Source organism: Solenopsis invicta, chromosome 14 (genome assembly GCF_016802725.1).
Source record: "Solenopsis invicta isolate M01_SB chromosome 14, UNIL_Sinv_3.0, whole genome shotgun sequence".
NCBI classification, from domain to species: Eukaryota; Metazoa; Arthropoda; class Insecta; order Hymenoptera; family Formicidae; genus Solenopsis; species Solenopsis invicta.
Window position 1 is genome coordinate 12,123,952 of NC_052677.1, and position 20,112 is coordinate 12,144,063.

General features: G+C 30.2%; 2 protein-coding genes across 2 annotated transcripts; both read left to right on the forward strand.

Moving 5' to 3' along the window:
• Nucleotides 1-4,052: 4,052 nt before the first annotated feature.
• On the forward strand, nucleotides 4,053-7,721 carry LOC120359573. Its single transcript, XM_039457566.1, has 6 exons — nucleotides 4,053-4,809; nucleotides 5,555-5,673; nucleotides 5,765-5,960; nucleotides 6,263-6,321; nucleotides 6,427-6,639; nucleotides 7,570-7,721. Exons 1-6 carry the CDS (start codon nucleotides 4,548-4,550, stop codon nucleotides 7,633-7,635), a joined length of 915 nt encoding a protein of 304 aa, XP_039313500.1. The 5' UTR covers nucleotides 4,053-4,547; the 3' UTR covers nucleotides 7,636-7,721.
• Nucleotides 7,722-8,444: 723 nt separating this feature from the next.
• Nucleotides 8,445-12,626, forward strand: LOC120359572. The gene is made up of 3 exons (XM_039457565.1): nucleotides 8,445-8,619; nucleotides 8,746-9,084; nucleotides 9,375-12,626. The coding sequence occupies exon 3, from the start codon at nucleotides 9,959-9,961 to the stop codon at nucleotides 12,233-12,235; it is 2,277 nt and encodes a 758-aa protein (XP_039313499.1). The 5' UTR covers nucleotides 8,445-8,619; nucleotides 8,746-9,084; nucleotides 9,375-9,958; the 3' UTR covers nucleotides 12,236-12,626.
• Nucleotides 12,627-20,112: the final 7,486 nt, after the last annotated feature.

A 20,112-nucleotide genomic window follows, 5' to 3' on the forward strand; every position in this document is an offset into this window, starting at 1 on the left:
GAAATAAATTAATCGCCAGACATAAATAATCTCTTTTTGCAAGACATCAAAAGCAATGCATTCCCGAAAATATTTACATCTACAAATTTTTCTTTCATTGCATCACATTGCTATAATAGAAATGCTAATCTCTTCGTACAAGGCAACGAGAAGGTAACCACTTCATGTAATCGTGGGAAAGTGTCCCCGAAATCATTATGAAATCTTTACGAAATCTTTATGTAATCATTTTGCATTCAGATGTAATCATGAAATCAGAAATCGTAATGAAATCATATGAAATCATCAGAAATCACAATGAAATCATATGTAATCAGCAGAAATTATTTTGGATTTTTGTGTAATTAATGGAAATCATGTGTAAACGGGGTCAAAATGGTCTATATGAATCGTTTCAAATGGCATATTTCTTTTCCATGGAATGCCATGAATAAACCGCTCTACTTTATCCGACGTTTTTGAAAACAAAATGCGTTAAATACAATTCTGAATGTGCGCTCAAATCTTTGCTTATACGAGTATCTCGAGAAACCAGTAACTTTCTTCATGTACGTCTTATCTACGATGAGTAATGACTCGTTATGATACTTTTGTAATAATTTCTGCTCCATCGAGCGAGGCACGTAAAATAAAAGCTTGTCTTTCCTTTTTCAATAGGCGATTCCGTTTCGCATTTCAAATCAGACCATCTTGCTTCCTTTCAAACTGTGTTCTTAACCCTTTAATCTTTGTGGCTTGCGTTTGGCACATCGATAAATTAAATTCAAAAATATTATCTTCGACTACCAAAACGCTAATTTGTTCGACTGAACGCGTCGATATTCTCTTTCCTCGCCTATGTTCGGTACTGTACTAGTAATTCTAACGCCCACCTTGCAATTCGGGAATTTATGTCTTTTTTATTTAAAGTCGTTATAAGAGCATTACAATCAGTGATAATCTTGAACGGTATGCTTTGCAAATAGATTCTGAATCGCTTTAACGCCTAAATGATCGTTAGAATTTCAAGCTCATAACTATGATAACGCGCCTCAACTTTGGTCGTTTTTTTTAGAAAAATAAAAAATCGGATGAAAACGATCGTCCGCCTTTCGTTGTAAAAGCACAGCGCCGAATCGTTGTGCCGAAAAAATTGAGTTAATTTTTAACTTCAATTGGTTATTTTTAAAGCAAGTAAACTTTAATTTATTAATAAATTAAAGTGTATGTGCTTTAAAACAACCTCTTTTCTTGTTTAAAAAGTTTAATTATATAAAAGAAAACTTATACTTACTTAAGTAAAAAGCATGCATTTTCTAATAAAAGACAATATTTTTTTATAATGTCATATAAACTTGAAAAAATATTTATAAATAAAACATAACATTAAATTTATTTGATAATCTGTATTGTAATTGTTTCGTTATTTGTATTCATCGAATTATAAAAAATTATGATATTTTAATTTAATGTAAATGATGTTTCTCAAAATTAACTTTTAATACAACTTAACCTCTGCGCAACTTTTAACTGATTGTAAGTTAATTTTTTATTCATGTAACTTTTAATAACGTAATTAAATTAATTTTTTTAGCCACCAATTTAGAATTAATTTAATTAACAAAAAATATTAACTTATCCAATTCTGGCTTTGTACTTTCTATTCTATATTTTTATTCTTTCTAGTTTAAATCTTTTTTTGAAAAATGAATTTCTGACCATTTGTTAAAAAGTTATTGAATTTAAAGCATAAATGCATCTCGCGTGCGGCGTCATCACATAATATGCGCGATCGAATGTATCTGTTATTAAAGCAGTAAGTAAATTAATGAGCCAAAAAGAAAAAATGTATATGACAGCGCGATGGAGGCAATTTTTTTATAGACTCACAAATATATGGTCGGCTAATGCGTTGCGGAATATAAATTGTCTGTAATTACGATTGATTGATTGCATATTTGCGTACATGGGTTGGTCTATTTTGGGAAGTTCTTTCTGTGTACAAAAAAAATGTTTCTTTTTTAGTTCTGAACGATATTTTTACAGAAATATCATCTATCAAATAATACGTTATTGATTCGAGTTAAAAATATTATTACTGTTTGTATATATATATGAATATTAATAATCAAATTTATGTAGGCATTTCTGCCGATCTACAAAAGCTTGAATAAACAAAAACTAATATAAATTGATGATTGCAATTTATTTCTTTTTCTACTGTCTAACAAATTAATAGATTTAATTATTATATATATATATATATATATATAGTGTTACGGTCGTGCGATATTTGTAATGTGTCACCGTATAGTTTATGCAATCGATAGTAATGAGTTGACGGTCGCTCGTTGACGACGGTTGTTGTTATGTTGCTGTCGTCTGGAGCCTCGTTTCGGTGACAGACGTGTTCTAATAAAACGTCTCAGTTCCTTTTAAAGAGTCTGCTCAATTATTTATTGTGCGTGAGTGCGCGTGTGTGTCTTGTGCCACCGTCGGACGTAACAATTTGGGGGCTCGTCCGATTTGAACGACGAGCAATGGCTTTTATATCACGGAGCCCACGAAAGGGGATGTGTACGCGCTCCTCAGGAACGATTTCACAATCTCCGGGAATCGACGAGCGATCGAGTGTGCGTTCTACGGGAGGTTTTGTCGAGAGGACGACGGAAGATAACATCGAGCGTACAACAGGAGATGTTACAAATTGTTACGTCCGACGGTGGCACAAGACACTCACGCGCACTCGCACACAATAAATAATTGAGCAGATTCTTTAAAAGAAACTGAGACGTTTATTAGAACACGTCTGTCACCGAAAATGAGGCTCCAGACGTCCGCAACATAACAACAACCGTCGTCAACGAGCGACCGTCAACTCATTACTATCGATTACATAAACTATACGGTGACACATTACAAATATCGCACGACCGTAACAATATATATATATATATGTTGTGTGTGTGTGTGCGTCTCTGTATATATAAATGTTACGCAATTGTAAAGTGTTACAAAATAGTATTCAAGATAAATAATAAATAAAATTTAAGCACTAAATAATAAGAATTTTAAATATTTAATATTGTAACAAAAATAGGAATTTTATTTAAAATAATATTATAAAAGTTTGAAAAAATTGTAAATATCACATTATTGAAAATATCAAATTAGAAGCAAAATTTTATCTTTAATAGAATTTGGCACAGTATTGAATTGGAGCTGTGGATTAAGTAATCACATTCCTAAAGAGATATTTATCTCAATTAAGGTAAATATATTTTTATTTTATTTCTAAAATGATATATGTTAATTCTAAAAAGATATATCTTAATTAACACGAATGTATAATTAATATGTAAACAGAAAATATAAGTTATCATCAAATAAATTTCTACAGACATCTTTTTTATTTACGGTTAATGTCTTGCATATTGATATCAACATCGACATGTCTATGATTAATGATGTTTCTGCTGATGATGGTTTTGCATCTGACAATAATAATGACATTTCTGTGCAACAAAATTTTGAGACTGTTAATGCAAAGGCTGTAATCGTAATAATGTTATCGCGTATAATCACACACAATGAGAGAATATTCGAGGCGAGCCCGAGCACGTAACTCCTATTGTCTCATTTCGTTTCGAGATAAACAAGTTTCGCTAAACAGGTTGTTATCCGTAGTCCGCAAATTTCCCTTACGTTATAGTAATTATCATTTTATTGCCATTATCGACGCGGCGACTTTTTGAAGATCGTCGGAACTACCTGATAGAACGCGTTATTTCAGACAAAAGTCTGAATGTTTAAACATTTACTGAAATTTCTTTTCATTTACAGCAAAGCTTAAATATCGTGTTTGTAGCAAATACAAAAAAATAACGCGACACGTATTTCTCATACTTATATCTATAGTATTTAAATATCACATTTGTTGAAGTATTATTTCACGTTTAAAAAATTCTTTGCACTTTTATAAAAAAATAAAGGTATGCGTCCTACATTGTATTTATTTCTAAATCATGTTTTTCAGATTTTTTTTAGAATAAACGATTTTACGGTGATACCACGGAAAGAAAAATTTTCGCTGTCATAGCTAATCATGGTTTGCTAAAACTATGTTTGCTACCGTAACTATAAATTTGTAAACTACAATAAAACGGTTTGCTGCCGCACCTAATATATAAATAAAGTAGCAATACATGTATGTCTATCAGGATCATATCGTATAGCAACATATGAATAGTTATCGAAACTAACTGATATGTCAGAGACATACAGTACATTTGTTTGCGCGCAAAACTGGCGCGAGCAACGCTACGCATGTACAGCAGTGAGTGAGAGAGTGAGAGAGACAGAGGAAAAACAAAAGTTTGCGAGTCGAAAAATAATGCGTGAACGTGCATAAACGTGTCTCGGTGTCTCGAGAGAATTCGCGGATCCGCGACCCGCGTAATCCTGCTAGGTTAGACGTGCCCCGTGGCTGTACGTCCGTGTAATTTCGCTGCCGATTTACGAAAGCGCCTCGACCGCGAAGCGTGCTAAGCACGATCTCCCATCTTCCGATGTGCCGCTGGTTTTATATTTTATTGTATATTGCATTCCCGGCCGTATTCGTATCGTGCTACTTGTACTTATATCAGTGCCCATCGGTGCTATCAGTGCCCATCAGTGCCCATCAGTGCTATTATCATTACCATCAGTACTCATTAGTGCTACTTCGAATCTACGTTCATCTGCGTTTTTACGTTATCTACTTTAATATGGCCACGAAACATCTGCTGACTGCATGGGGATTTAACGAAGCAGTAATAGATAATTTTGTAGGTATGTACAATAATTTATCTATATGTAAAAGTTATATTCAAAACGATAGGATTTTTTCTATCAGAAATTTTTACCGGGGTAGGGGAATTTTTACCAGGTAGTTCTCCATTCATCACCGAACATGTATATTACACACAGCATTCAATATATTGTAACACCGTAATTGTTGCTATTAAGCTCATTCTATAATTGCGTAAACATAGTTGTAAAATGATTGTAAACATAGTTGTAATGATTGCGTAACATAGTTGTAAAAGACGCAGTTGTAAGCTGCTGTCAAGGTTGTAATGTTGTAGAAAATGGTCGAACTTTATCTTTCACGTTTACATCAACCAATGCTATTGTAAGCGTGGAAAATGAAGTTTAACCATCTCCCACAACGTACTCTACAACCGTAACAGTGGCTTACAACTGCGTCTTATAATCATTTTACAACAATATTTATACAATTGTAGAATGGGCAACAATTACGATGTTACAATATATTGAATGCTGTATGTAATATACGTGTTCGATGATGAATGGAGAACTACCCTGATAAAAATTTCTGATAGAAGAAATCCTATCGGTTTGAATATCAAATTTCCAGTAGAAAATGATAGAATAAAAATCTTATTATTTTAAATATGGATTTTGGTTTGTGAATTCACAAATGTGAATTATTTTCTATCATTTTCTTTCTTTTTTAATTTTTTGTCTATAAACAAATATGTATTATAATATGCAATATATTTCTCATTTGTAGCTCAAGAAATAGAAATTGAACAATTTAACAACTTGACCGAAGAAGATCTGAAAATCTTAATTCCTAACATTGGTCCCCGACGAAAATTTCAAGCTAATTTGAAAAAATATTTTGATGAGGTATTCATTTTTATACGTTATTTTTTTGATTGTTTTATTATTAGCTTTGTTTAGAATTGTAATTGATTTATTCTCTATATTAATATTTCAGATTGCACAACAACCCATCGAAGTAAATTTAATTCAGCGAGAAGATTTGGACTTACAAGAAAGTAAAAAAATAAAATTAGATGATTTGGACGTACAAGATTTGGATTTACAAGAAAATAAAAAAATAAAACTAGATGACATTATTCCTCCAAATTCACCGTCTGCATCTTCAACATCTGCAAGTACAGGATATGAAGGTAAGAATATTATTAATCTTTGTTTACTTCTAATAATTTACACAATTTCAATAAATATATATAACAAAATAATAAATATAATAAAATGGAAATTAAATTAAATTTTAAAAAATATATATAAATAAATAAGAGTAGTACACCTATTTATTCATATTTAGTCTTTAAAAATCTAAAAAATAACATTTTTTATTTTATTTCTGCATTAACTTTGTTAAAATTTAATGTATTCTTGTATTCTTGTATTCTTGTATTCTTGTATTCTTGTATTCTTGTATTCTTGTATTAATGTATTCTTCTTTCAGTTATACTATTAACAAATGCTCCTACAGCAGACATAAAGCCTGCAGCTGATAACAAATATGTAAGCTATAAATCATTTTATTTTATTTATAAAATTTTTTTGAAATAAGATGTAATAAATAATTATTATTACATATATTTATTCTATTACATATATTTATTACAGGATCTGAAAACTATTTTAAACAAATCTGAAGATGGCCAATTAATATTAACTTTATATAAAAAAGAAAAAAAACTAAATAATGATCTAAGAAATAAATTGACCAAAATAATAGTGAGTAATGAACTGTCACCAAATATACATAGCACAATAACTAGCGAAAGGGCATGTTTCCTGAGTGAACAGCTAATAAGACTTTTTCCTACTGAAGACAAAGTAAGTTTATTACATTTACTCTTCAAGATTTTATCAAATATATATAATATATATATATATATATATATATATATATATATATATATATATATATATGTATATAATATTATATATATAAAGATTGTATAAAAATAAGACCAATAAAAAAACCTGCACATATTGTTAGATTAAATTATGATGATAAATAATAAATACACATTTTTATTTTCAATAAAAATATAAAATAATTAAAGGAAACAATTTTCTTTAAAAGTTCACAGTACACTAAATTTCGAATAATATATGTATATTTATTAATTGAAAACATTGTTGCGTAAGATTAAGAAAAAACAATTTATATTAATAATATACAAACGTTTTAATCGTACTTTGAGATCTTTTTCGGTTACAAACTGAGTCCTACAGCATTTCTCTAGTGTTTTAATTCAACATGATTATCACAATTTTTATTTTATTTTAATTAAAATATCAATATATTACAAATTCTTTTGATGAATCCTTAACATTCTTCAATTATCCTTCATATTTTATATTGCATTATATTACAATGTTTATATATTTAAATATTTTTATATTTATATATATTGATAATATTTCTTTTCTTTATATTTTAATAATCTGTTTGTGAAAGAACTTGATTTTATTTTAAATTTAGAACAACGTTTTCAATATAATAGATATATATTATTCGGAATTTAGTGTACTGTGAACTTTCAAAGAAAATTGTTTCCTTTAATTATTTTAGTTTTTTTATTGAAAATAAGAATATATATATATTTTTTTTATTATTTATCATCACAATTTAATCTAACAATATGTGCAAGTTTCTTATTCGTCTTGTTTTTATACAAATCTTTATATGTATATATACATAATTCATAACATTAAATTATATTTACTTATAATTATTTTAATTACTTTATTATATAGAATGTTTGGCATATTAAAAATAAGAAAGGTGAATCACAAGGCAGAGGAAAAATTTTGACAAAGTAGGTATTATTGTATAAGGCGAAAACTAAATAAAGCTGGCTTACTGCATGTGAAAAGTACTACAGATTTTGTTCACGTTCCATCTGATAGTAAGTTTGATTCAAGTTGCTTATAATTTTGTGAGAAGTGTCATACTTAAAATTTTTTTATTCACTACGTTCATATTGGATTGTGATATCAGAAGCGAGGAATCGTATAACTTTTTGTATGTTATATGTTAAAATAAATATTTTTTTTTACATGTTACCATTTGTATAATCAATTTTACAGTTTAGTAATGAGAAATGCTAAAAATTTTTGCAGTTAATAATTTAATTAATTACTAGTATATATTGTCATAAGATCGAGTTTCACTAAAAAAATACATTATTTGTAAATTGAATCGTACGTATATTTATTGATATGATAAAAAATAGTTTTTGATATATCTGATTTAAATTATCTTGTCAAACACAAATAATAACCTGTGGAAAAAATTATTTGTTTCAGCATATAACGTAAAAAATAAACTTATACTATTTCTTGTGATAGATCGATAATCATAAGTGTGATTTCATATTTAAGATTGTTTTTAAGTTTAGTCTTCAGCTGCTAATGAAATTATGAGCGTAATATCTAAATATGTGAGCGTAAGATTTTTAAATATAAGATCGACCTATGAATGGCTTTAATTCCATAATTCAATATGAGTGAAATGAATTAAAAAGAATCTTAATGATGTTTATTTTAATTAACAACTAATGTTTTGTAAATAAAGAAATTTTTCACATACTTGTTATTTCTGTTTTTATAGACGAAGAAAATGACGACAATTACGAAGAAAATATACTATGGCTGAAAAATAATTGTAAACCGTGGCAAACTGTGACTGAATACTGGTCTTTGACTTCAAAGATGCGATTAAAAGCTCTTCAAAGAAATAATCAGTCTTGTAACGAATATATGATTCAATTTCCAGCTCTTTTTGATCCTTTAGGCTACGTATTAGTAAGTTTTATAAAATTTCATTTTTTTGTAATGAATATCTCAATTTCCTGAGAACTTCATAAAATATTTTTCTATCTTTTCCCACAAAGATTACTTTTTTTATATTTATATATGTCTGTGTTTTAGCTAGAGAAAGATTTCGAAACATTGTATCCAAATTGTACTTTAAAATTGTATGCTGCTTGGAAAAAAATATCAAACTTTGTAATCAGTAAGGTACCATCTAAAGTGAAGAACCGTCTTGATAATGTATTTACGCCAGGTAAAATATTTATTGTCTCTTTTCATACACAATAACTTGTTATATTCTTAATATAAATATTTATTTCGATAGATAGTACGCAAATTGTAACTTTACTTTTGATGCCTTATTTGTTTCCTGTGAACACGATAAGAAATGGCAAAGCACAAAATTGGAGGCCTTCTAGAAAAGAATCTGAAGAAGGATTTCTTCTGCATGTAAAAGTAAATATATACATAAAAATTACAATAATTAGAAAAATTAAAAGCATAGTGATTAGTAGAATTAATGTTATAGCACAGGTGTAATATGTTGTAACTAAAAAAACTAAATTATATTAGATAGGCGATGATCACGTTTTAATAACACTTTATTTCCTGTAGAACAATTACTCTACTCTATCCATAATTCATGCTAATCACTATGATACTCAAATTAAATAATTTTTTCCTATGGAACAAAAAATTTCAATATTGACACAAAAATATAAAGGTAATTATATCTTTTTTTATAGATAATAGCAGATCTTGAAACAACATTAGAGGAACGAACGGCAAAATTGCGATCACTTGGTCAGCCATCACAACCTGTTGCAGTAATAATAGGTCCTTCTTTCGATGAAATCAAACAGTGTTTCGTCGTCATTGATATATTTAGATATGAAGTGGAAACACCTCTAAAAACCGTGGACCTTGTCTTCAAATTATGTAACGCTTTAAACATTCGATATCCTGTAGAGGTAGGACAACTGTTTATGTTTTTACAAAGAGCTGTATATGAATTTGATACTTTGTGGGATAAACATAAAAATTCGCAACTGACTTCTTCAGTTTTGGCGACTATTCAAGAATATAAATCATTTTAAGTTTAATTTATTTTGGAAAATACACTTGCATCATGCCTACTTGCTTTTTGTGCAAAGAAACTGTACAATCTGTAAACAGTTTGTTAACGCATTTCACGGTCAAACATTATGTCAATTCATTCACTGTATTTAAATGCGGTGAAAATGGATGCGTTAGAGAATGGTCTTCTTGGAAGTCATTACGAAAACACTTGCTTGGATCAATTCATAATTTTTCTTTATGACCTACGATTATGAATAATACTTATGAGCAACCTACTGCTAATACAAAAATTACCGAGAAATTTGTAATTCATGAAAATATGAATATTGATGAAATATTCTCACTAGAAAATGCTATTAGTGAGAATTTATTGGTAACTCCAGCCCAGTTTAAATCACTCGTAAAAAATCGTTCCGATGCTTTTGTTGCAAAATTATACAACACTTCTTCCATTCCACGAAATCACATTCAATCACTTATTGAGGATACCACATTATTTCTAACAAGTGGCCATATTTCTGTGTTAAAAGAAAAAGTTTTTTCACAATTAAATGCACTTGGTTCTAATAATGAAATAATACAAGATATTACATTAATGTTTAATACAGTAGAAGATCCTTTTCATCATCTTAGTACCGAATACAAACGTAAAGAATATTTTAAATCATGTGGTAATTATATAGCTCCTATTGAATATTGTATAGGTAAAAGAAGAGTACGTAAAAATACTGGATCATGTATTGTGGAACGTATGAAAAATGTTTGCGGTTACTTCATACCTCTAACGCAAACGTTACAAAAATTTTTTGAGTTGCCTGATGCTTTTACTGCTACAATACATTATATTAATTCGCTCAGAAATTCAGATACCATTACAAACTTTATTCAATCTAAACTTTGGTATGATAAAAGAAAAAACTTTGAAGATGATGCTATTGTTTTTCCATTGTTTATATATTATGATGATTGGGAAGTTAATAACCCATTGGGATCCCATAGTACTTGTCTTGGAGGAGTATATTATTACATACCGTGTTTGCCACCTGAATGTGTATCTCGATTGGAAAATATTTTTTTAGCTCTCTTGTTTAACACAGAAGACCGTAAAGAATTTGGAAATAAACAAACATTTGCACCTTTAATTGAAGAATTGATTGTTTTGGAACAAGTCGGAATAACAGTTACTGTTAATGGAAATCAGTATAAAATTTATTTTGTGCTAAGTTTACTGTTGGAAGATAATTTAGGCCTTCATGCTATGTGTGGATTCGTTGAAAGTTTTCGAGCTAATTATACATGTCGATTTTGCAAAATTCATCGTAACATTTCTCAAACTACTTGTCTTGAGGATGATTATATTCTCAGAACACGTGAATCGTATAATGTTGATTTGGCTTCAGCAAACTGTTCAATTAATGGGATCAAAGAGGAATGTGTCTTTCATGCAATCACTTCATTTCATGTTGTAGACAATGCTTACGTTGATATCATGCATGATGTTTTAGAAGGTATCGCTCATTACGATATGATCCCAATAACAAATCATTTTATTCAGATTGGTGATTTTACTTTATCAGGTCTTAATTATAGTCTGCAAATGTTTCATTATGGTCCTAATATACAAAACAAATCACCTAGTATTTCAGATGATTTTGCAACAAAAAATAAATTTAAAATGACAGCTTCGGAAATGTTGACATTTTATAAACTTTTTGGAGTAATTATTGGACATAAAGTAAAATCGTGTAATAATCCATTTTGGAAATTATACTTATTATTAAAAGAAATAATTGAATTTATTTTCAGTAAATCGGTATCACAAGAATCTGCTTCTGCATTCAAAATATTAGTAGAAGAGCATCATAATCAATACTTGAAATGCACAAAGCAATATTTGAAACCAAAACATCATAATCTCATTCATTACGCAAGAGTCATGATGCAATGTGGACCACTTGTTTCTTTATCTGTAATTAGACTTGAAGGTTTTCATAAAGCTCTTAAAAAAATTTCGAATGTTGTCATGTCAAGGCAAAATATTGCCTTTTCGATTGTTACTCGATATCAATTTTTATTTTGCTATAGACTTATGGCTAAAGAAAGTATTCTTCCAAATATTCAAACAGGATCAGGAAATATCATTGATATTAGTGAAAATCATCATTTTGATAATTTTATGTTATCACTACCAAATGATATAAACTATAATGCATGTTTTGTTACTAATTGGGTCAATTATAAAGGTACTCGGTACCAATCTAAAATGGTATTATTTTGTGGAATAGATGAAAGTTCTTGTCCCGTTTTTGCGGAAATTCAGTTTATTATTATTCATAATAATAGTCCACTTTTTATTTGTTCTTCTCTTATAAATATAGGTTTGAATTGTAATATTGGTGGTTTCGAAGTAGAACAAAGTACAAAGTGGCTATCAATTAAATATGAAGATTTAGTCGATCCTTTTCCTTTGTTCATATATACTATGGGCAATGAGGAAAGTTATATTATTTTACATTATTCCGTTTAATTTCATACTCTTCATGATATCCTGATCCTGAATATTAATATTTTTTTATGTATTGTGCATTGATTTTATAATTTTTTACTAAAGTAATTTTTTACTTAAAGTATACGTTGAACGCGAATCTTCCTGTTTAATAAGTTTCTCAGGGTGGATAGATATACTTCACGCATAGTAAATTCTTTACATCAAATCCTTTTATTCTTATCTGAATTTATCATAAGCGCTCTTTGATTTAATAATTAATCCTCTGCTACTTTCAGCTTTACATTTCATTAAATATTAAAAAATGTGACAAATGTGTTTTAATTAATAAATTACTTAATAAAAATATTGAGAGCGACACCAATATTGTTTTAACATAGAAATTTTTCACATTTTCATAAATTTTAGAACAGCAGCAACAATTTCTTTTATATTGAATTTAAATTTAAAACAAATCGCATTTTATAATCAATGCACAATATATAAAAATAGAGTATCTATTATTTACATTTTAACAGATTCAAAACAAAAAATGTATGTATATATGTGCATATTTTATATGTTATGTATACTGTTAAAAATATTATAAAATTAAATATATTATTTTTAATGCTATACAAAAATTTATATTTAAAATTAAATATAGTTTTAATTCTATATAATATTTTTCTGTAATGTATACATAATTAAAAATGAGAAATAAATAATTGTATACACTTTATAAATATATGATTTTATTATTTTTTATATATTTTGCATGTCCCTAAACTACAGCAAAAACAAAATCTATTCAGTAACTAATTAATATAGCTACCTTGGCTACACTTTTAGCTGTAAAAAATATTCTGGATGTAGCCATTGATTTGATTGCTGCAGCAACAATACTTGCAACGATAGCAACCGTTGTGTCTTCCACATATAAATGGTGTGCACGCTACAACTAATTACTATAATGCATGTTGCTATGACAGCTAACTGAAATATGTACTGTAACTAAACCTTGTCTAACGGGCAGCAAAACTCTTTCAACTAAATAATATCGGAGTCACAACTAAGATATTAGCAGTCCATATATTACGACTGTAATTTAGTTACCACACGCAGTTTTTAGCTACAGCAGCTACTTTTTTTTTCCGTGATACGTATAATGATCTAGTGAACTCAGTGCAATATTGTAATGAAGACTGTAAGATAGAACCGTATGGAGTAATACATATAAATTAAAAAAAAAACTAAACATATGTTAAGTACATAGCTATATTGAAACGCATTCAAAAACATTATAAATATAAATAATATTTATGCCTAATATTTGTTTCATAACAAAGAAAAAATGAATAATGAATTTTACCATACACAAACATAAAGATTTTTTATTTATTAGAACAAAAAAACAACAAAACTATAGTTTTAAAAGTTTGAAAAAAAAATTGATTTTTTTTCAATTCTTCCGCGGATTTTTTCGCTTTTATCCCAATGGTATAAAAATTCATTAGAAAAATTTACGTTTGTTAGTAAAACATTTGCTTCTTTTCGTAAAGAACAAGATTGCATACATTTAATTTAAATTCAATCAAATTCGGAAGCAATCTTGCGTAACGATTATTAGATACCAAATGCGAAAGTAAAAATTAAAAAAATAATAAAAAATAGCATCGCGTATATTTTAGAAAAAACACGGTAAGCAAGAGGGATTCTTAAATCCAATCGCGAAAGGAGAGATTCTTCTCGATACGTATCACGTAGATCATTTAGGTTCTCTTCTCTCCACAAAGAAAAATTATAAGCACATTTTTGTTGTAGTAGATGCGTTTAATTTATATGGCTCCATGCAACTAAAACCACGAGTACGAATGAAGTCTTAGATAAACTCCGTAAACAGGCGTCCATTTTTGGAAATACACGTAGAATAGTTTCCGATAAAGGCACCGCCTTTACGTCTAAAGACTTTTCCGAATATTGTGTAAGCAAAAACGTTGAACATATTTTGAGTACAACTGGGTACTATTGGGCCTCTATGACAGATATCCGGGTTTTCTTCCTGTGTGTGCGTGTTTTTGAGCAAACGAATCTAATCGTTTTAGCTCGGGATCTAACCAAATGCGTAATCTTTTAAGAGCGAGAGAGATGGATTAGGTTGAAAATTCGATAGATACTAGTGTGACTCCGAATATCATCGAAGAACTGAACAAATAAATGACTACACAAAGAAAACGATTTCTTTAAACTTAATAAAGTTGATTGTATCCAAAGAAATTTATTTGAAATGAGCTAAACAAATCAATGTTTGAATCAATAAGTACGGCCAATAACAGAATTACTTTCGTCAAATAATAAAGGTTTTTTGAATTAAACAAAATTTCTCGTAAAGAAATAATTTAAATATACATATAATATTGAGTTAATGTTTCTTTTGTTACATTTGTGAACATATAGTTGCGAAGTAATACTGAGTTTATTCCAATTTTGTAAAAGAATATTCTAAAAATTCAAAATTTTTCCAATTTTATTTAAAATTAAAATTTAAAAGATAAGAATAGATTTTTCAAATGTATCTTTCCAAAATAAGATTTATTTTATTATACCGTTTAATGTTGCTTTACAATCATCATAGAGTTGATTCCATATTTTATAAATTAAAAAGTTTGTGATAATAATTTTGACATTGAAAACAAAACTTGCATGCAATTATTATTTTTATAATTATATAGATGAAATAATTGTTAATATTATATTGTTTATCAAAATGTGATAACATTGAATATTTTATATACTATATAATTGGAACATTAGCTTTGAATGCATTTTTATTTTGTTTTAATTATTAAATGCTTTATTTGTAGTTATTAAATGCAGAAAATTTTTTTTGTAATCCCATATTTTAATCTTTACAAAAAGAGTATTCTTTTCCTAATAAAGTGGACTATTCACAAAAAATGTATCAGATATTATTCTAATGGTTTATCTCTTGTATTAAGAAGACTATATTTATTTCAAACAGATGCCATCTTGCATGCGATACGAAAAACAATGTGTGTTTTTCACTGCGGGCCACTACCGTGACTGCCGCGCGAGAAGACGCATTAATCTATAAGCTCTTTGAAGTGAGATGATCATAGAAGAGTGAAGGAAGAAAAGTGTTGTTATTCAGTTATTTTTTATTTCTCCTGGTTATTTTGTTTCCATTTACATTTTATGATAAATGATAAAGTTGAAAATTTTTTGGAAAAGATCGGCTTGGAAACGTACTGACCTGCTTCTTCTTATACCGCATTGCTTATTATAGATGATTTATGGCGTATGTCATTTATTTTTAGTAATAACATATTTGTAGTATTAACAATGTAATGACACAATATGTATTGTAGGGGATATCAGATCTCCATTTGACAAAAAAGAAGTTGCAAAATAAACTTTTGCAACGTGTTCTTTACGTCAATAATGTTTTTTCATGCTCTGGTACTATTTCCGATACTAATTGTCATTTTTTGACTTATCTTTATGTTATTGGTCTGGTCATGGGACCAGGCAGGAATAGATTTTAATTATTTATGTACTTTATATTATTAAAAATATCTAAGGCTAAATAGTCAAAGGATTAATGAGAGTGTTCGCGCGGTACTTAAGACGCAACTTTCTTCCTGTTCAAATCTGCTTTACTTCAAATATAACTTTTTATTAATGATATCACAAGTATACGATTAGCTCGGTGTTAGCGCATTAGGTTATTGTTCCGAAATCTTAGGTTCGAATTCCGCCGGCGCCGATGCGTTTTCAAAAATTTGTAAAACTAGCAAGACAGGCACGCCTTATGTGCGCGATACATGGCTTTTGTAATTTACAAATTTACTCGATACACACATTAACCCTTGATACACATAATTATTAAAATCTTTGCAATGACAGTGGCACGCGAAGTAAGCACAGTGGGTGGGACCAATCAGCATTACGGAAAAGCGTCGAGAATAAACTTCGAAAGATACGATCATCGATTTATCGATGAACATTTTCAGATAGGATAATGCTTAATTACCCGCCTCGAGGAGGAAAAGCTAGCCGTCGCATCGCTAACTATTCCGGCTATCACGGATTTAATGTCGTCCAAAGTTTTCCCGCGCAATCTAATTATGGTAAATATCCAAAAACGTTAAATTAGCGGATTCAGATTTTCATCTATCGCGTCCTCCGTCGATTTGTTGATCGGTTCGGAAGCGACGCTATTTGTTATTCTTTGTCGGATAAATAAATTTATCGAGTGAGGGTCATGATCTCTACTTGCAGAAAACGCGACTCGGTTGGGTGGTACATACAAATATTAATTTATCTAAAACGGCGACATGTTACTTAACAAACTTAGAAAATTTAATATTTGGGTTTTGGCCCGTTGAGAAACTCGCGTCAGATAAACCGAAATAAGTTCGAACGTTTTGACCGAGTTTGGGTCATCCACAGAAAATATTGATATAAATAGTTATCAAGACCTCCTCCGCATCACACGGCGTAGTCAAATGTATTTTTTTTCCGTTATAACCGGGTGATTATCCGAGTAAATATACTTTGAAATTCTTAAGTGTGACGACAAACAATGTACATTAACTACAAAAGATTAATAACTGACACTGTTTTTTTTACTCACTATATGAGAGGAGGAGTTGGCGCGTAATTTTTGAAAATAAAGGAATGGGAGAGGAGTAGGGCTTGATAATGGTTTATTGTAGGGATTAATTGAGTTTAGCTAATATATATTATCGTAATTTTTTACAAAGATGTATACCTTTATATACATATAATACATATTTTATTTAGTTGTTAAACGGGCTTAGTCCCGGAGGGGAGAATCTTGATATTGTAGTGCACAACTATATTTTCTGTCACCCGCGGCATCGGACGCTGGGATGGTGCTTTGATTTCGCGTGGCACAGAAGTGTCGGGGCGGAGGGTGGATTTGCGTGTATATATTGTAAGCGGATATGGCCTCGTTGGTTTGCGCGCTGGGACCTGCTCCAACGCAGGTCCCCTGGGAACAGGACTCCCTAATGGGTCCCACTGCGGAGGGGGGGGCGGGTGTCTTTTCGTAATAGGTTTCGGGGCCTTTGTAGCCTCAGGTAGAGACAGGAGTCGTCTCCGCGCTTCCTCGAAGCCTATAAATGGGTCAAAGTTTTTTGTTTTTAATAAATTTCTTTCCATGGCGCGGAGACGGCAGAGGCGGCGGAGGCGACCCCCAGCTTTTCCACGATGGGCCTTCTTTCTTTTGCCCATTCTAGTTGAAGAAGAAGACGTTTAATTTAACGAAAAGTCAAAGAAGACGGAATACAAGGATCGTTATTTCTTACCCGTGCGTAAGAAGCGTTGTTTTTATCGGCGGCTGAGCCTTTCAGAGAGTGACGTAGCTGCGGTTGAGTTTAACGCCTAACAAAATGAATTATATAAGTATGTGTCAAAAAGAGATTTTTATGAGTTATAAAATTGACTAGACAAACGCCGCACTGGTGTCTAGGGGAGATAATGGAAAAGGAGAGTCGCGGAGAACGCGTACTTAGCTCCAGAGAAAAAAGGAGAAGGGATGAAGAGAAGATCGCGAAGAACGCGCCCTTGCTCCAGTGGAAAAGCGAGAAAGGAAAAAGAGCTCGCGTAAAACGCGCACCTCCAGAGGAAAAGGGAGAGGCAGCGGCGGTAAAAAAATAAAGTCTCACTATTATTGCAAATTTCGTCGGAGCCTCGAGATCTTACTTCGTACGAGGTTTAATAGAAACTGATAGAAATGCTAGCTGTTTATATACTTTTGGCTGAGCAAGTGAAAGTCATTCTTGCAATACGCCATCATAGGATGCAACATTTGGTAATTTTCTTGAATGCTTGAAAAGAAATATTAAGCAAATTTGATTTATAACTGATTTAACCCACTTGAGTAACCCATTGAGTCGCGGTTCCAAACCAACTTATGATTTGAAATATACGTTTCAATTGATCACCGATTGCATCGCATTCCGTAAAAGCATTTACTATTCATAGTATGTATGTATATTCATTACATTTATGCATGGTCATAAATTCTGTGTTTCAGGAATTTGCGTAAACATGCAAAAAAATTATTTTTTACTTCGTTATATCTTCCAATGAATGGAATCCTCGCTGGACACCATAACACCGTTGCTTAATCATATTTTACAATCATCATAGAGTTGATTCCATATTAAATGAATTGTAAAGGTCGTGATAACGATTTCGACATTGAAAACAAAACTTGCAATTATTATTTTTATGATTATATAGATGACATAATTATTAATATTATATTGTTTATCAAAATGTGATAACATTGAATATTTTATATACTATATATTTGGAACATTGGCTTTAAATGCATTTTTATTTTTTATTTTTAATTATTAAATGCACTATTTGTAGTTATTGAATGCAGAAAATTTCTTGTAATCCCATATTTTAAGCGGCAACCTTTACAGAAAGAGGATTCCTCTTCTAATAAAATGGACTATTTACGAAAAAGGTATCAGGTATTATTCTAACGGTTTTCTTCTTGTATTAAGAGGACTATATTTATTTCAAACAGATGCCATCTTGCATGCGATATGAAAAATAACGTGTGTCGCTGCGTGGCACTACCACGCTGACTGCCGCGCTTTTTTACAAAGATGTTTTATTACAAACATTCATATGCATATGATACATATTTTATTTAGATGTTACGTCCAAGGTTTTTACGTCCAGGATTCTTAAAAAAATTTCTTGGGTCGATTTACGGTTCGAGACTTATAAAGTCACTTGAGTAAGATAAGAAAGACGTAACAACCCTAATCTCACGCAGAAATGTTTGAGGGCGCGTGCAACGAGTCGAATGCATCAGGTGAGCTCGAATGCAGGTCAGGTGTCAAGAATGACGCCGAGTGACTCTCGTTCGAACTCATGCATTCGTATGGTCTTTATTTTGCGTAAACGCTTAATCGCTTGTTTGCGCGCTCGCCTGTTCCGTCGATTCCGGCGGTGTTTCGCAGCCGCTCGTGATTTATTCCAGTGATGCGGTAGGGGAATTCGTTTATCTACTAAAATTATTTTATTTATATCGATTGGACGAATTAAAAGTGAAGTTCCTGATTCTCTCTTCTTTATATTAAGATCAAATCAAAATTGAACTCGAAATTGAATGAATTATTTACCTTTAGAGGGAAAGATATTAACAATAAGCGAAGGATCAATCAGAGAGAAAGAGTATGCTTATTCATAAGTATGAGTAAAATAAAAGGATGGTCAGGTCACTTCTTGGGCTGCGTTCAGATTCCCCATCCGAGTGCACCCAGGCACCTAAAGAGCGTTCAGATTCCTACCGGACATTAGATGGGTCGTTCACTTTATCACTCTGTCTATCCCGAGAGAGTGGAAAAACCACATGGGTCCTTGAGCCGGGTGAAACGGGTGGGTGACGTAAAGATGCGTTCCAAAATGTATCGCTATAAAAATTTATATATAATTGTGATAAAGCTCGTATATTTAAAACAAATTTGAAATAAAAAAATAAATTTAATTTAAAATATTATAGTAAATAAAAATTAAAATGTATAAATGTAATAAAGAAAAACGTTAATAACAAAGTAAAGTTTAAACGTTTTGTTTATTATTCTATTTATGTAATTACAGATTAATAAATATTAATCTTTTATTCTATTAATGTAAGGTTTCTTGGTCTGCAGTCTCACAAAACCGTTATATAAATATTTATATTTGAGATTAGTATGTTAAAGATTTTTAGTATTATTAAATATTTTCTGATACTAATAAAATATACTGTTTGTTTTCTGTTCCTGAACTCCCTGAATTAGTGTGCACTTAAAGTGAAATAGATATATATTTGAAAGTTAGTGAAAACAAGAAGGAACGTTCCA

What these genes read in the sequence shown, in the direction of transcription:
- LOC120359572 (XM_039457565.1), top strand. Translation starts at nt 9,959, where the DNA reads ATGAATAATACTTATGAGCAACCTACTGCTAATACAAAAATTACCGAG.
- LOC120359573 (XM_039457566.1), top strand. Translation starts at nt 4,548, where the DNA reads ATGTGCCGCTGGTTTTATATTTTATTGTATATTGCATTCCCGGCCGTA. An exon ending in AGTAATAGATAATTTTGTAG is followed by an intron (nt 4,810 to 5,554) that starts GTATGTACAATA and finishes TCTCATTTGTAG; the next exon opens with CTCAAGAAATAGAAATTGAA. An exon ending in TTTTTCCTACTGAAGACAAA is followed by an intron (nt 6,640 to 7,569) that starts GTAAGTTTATTA and finishes TTTATTATATAG; the next exon opens with AATGTTTGGCATATTAAAAA.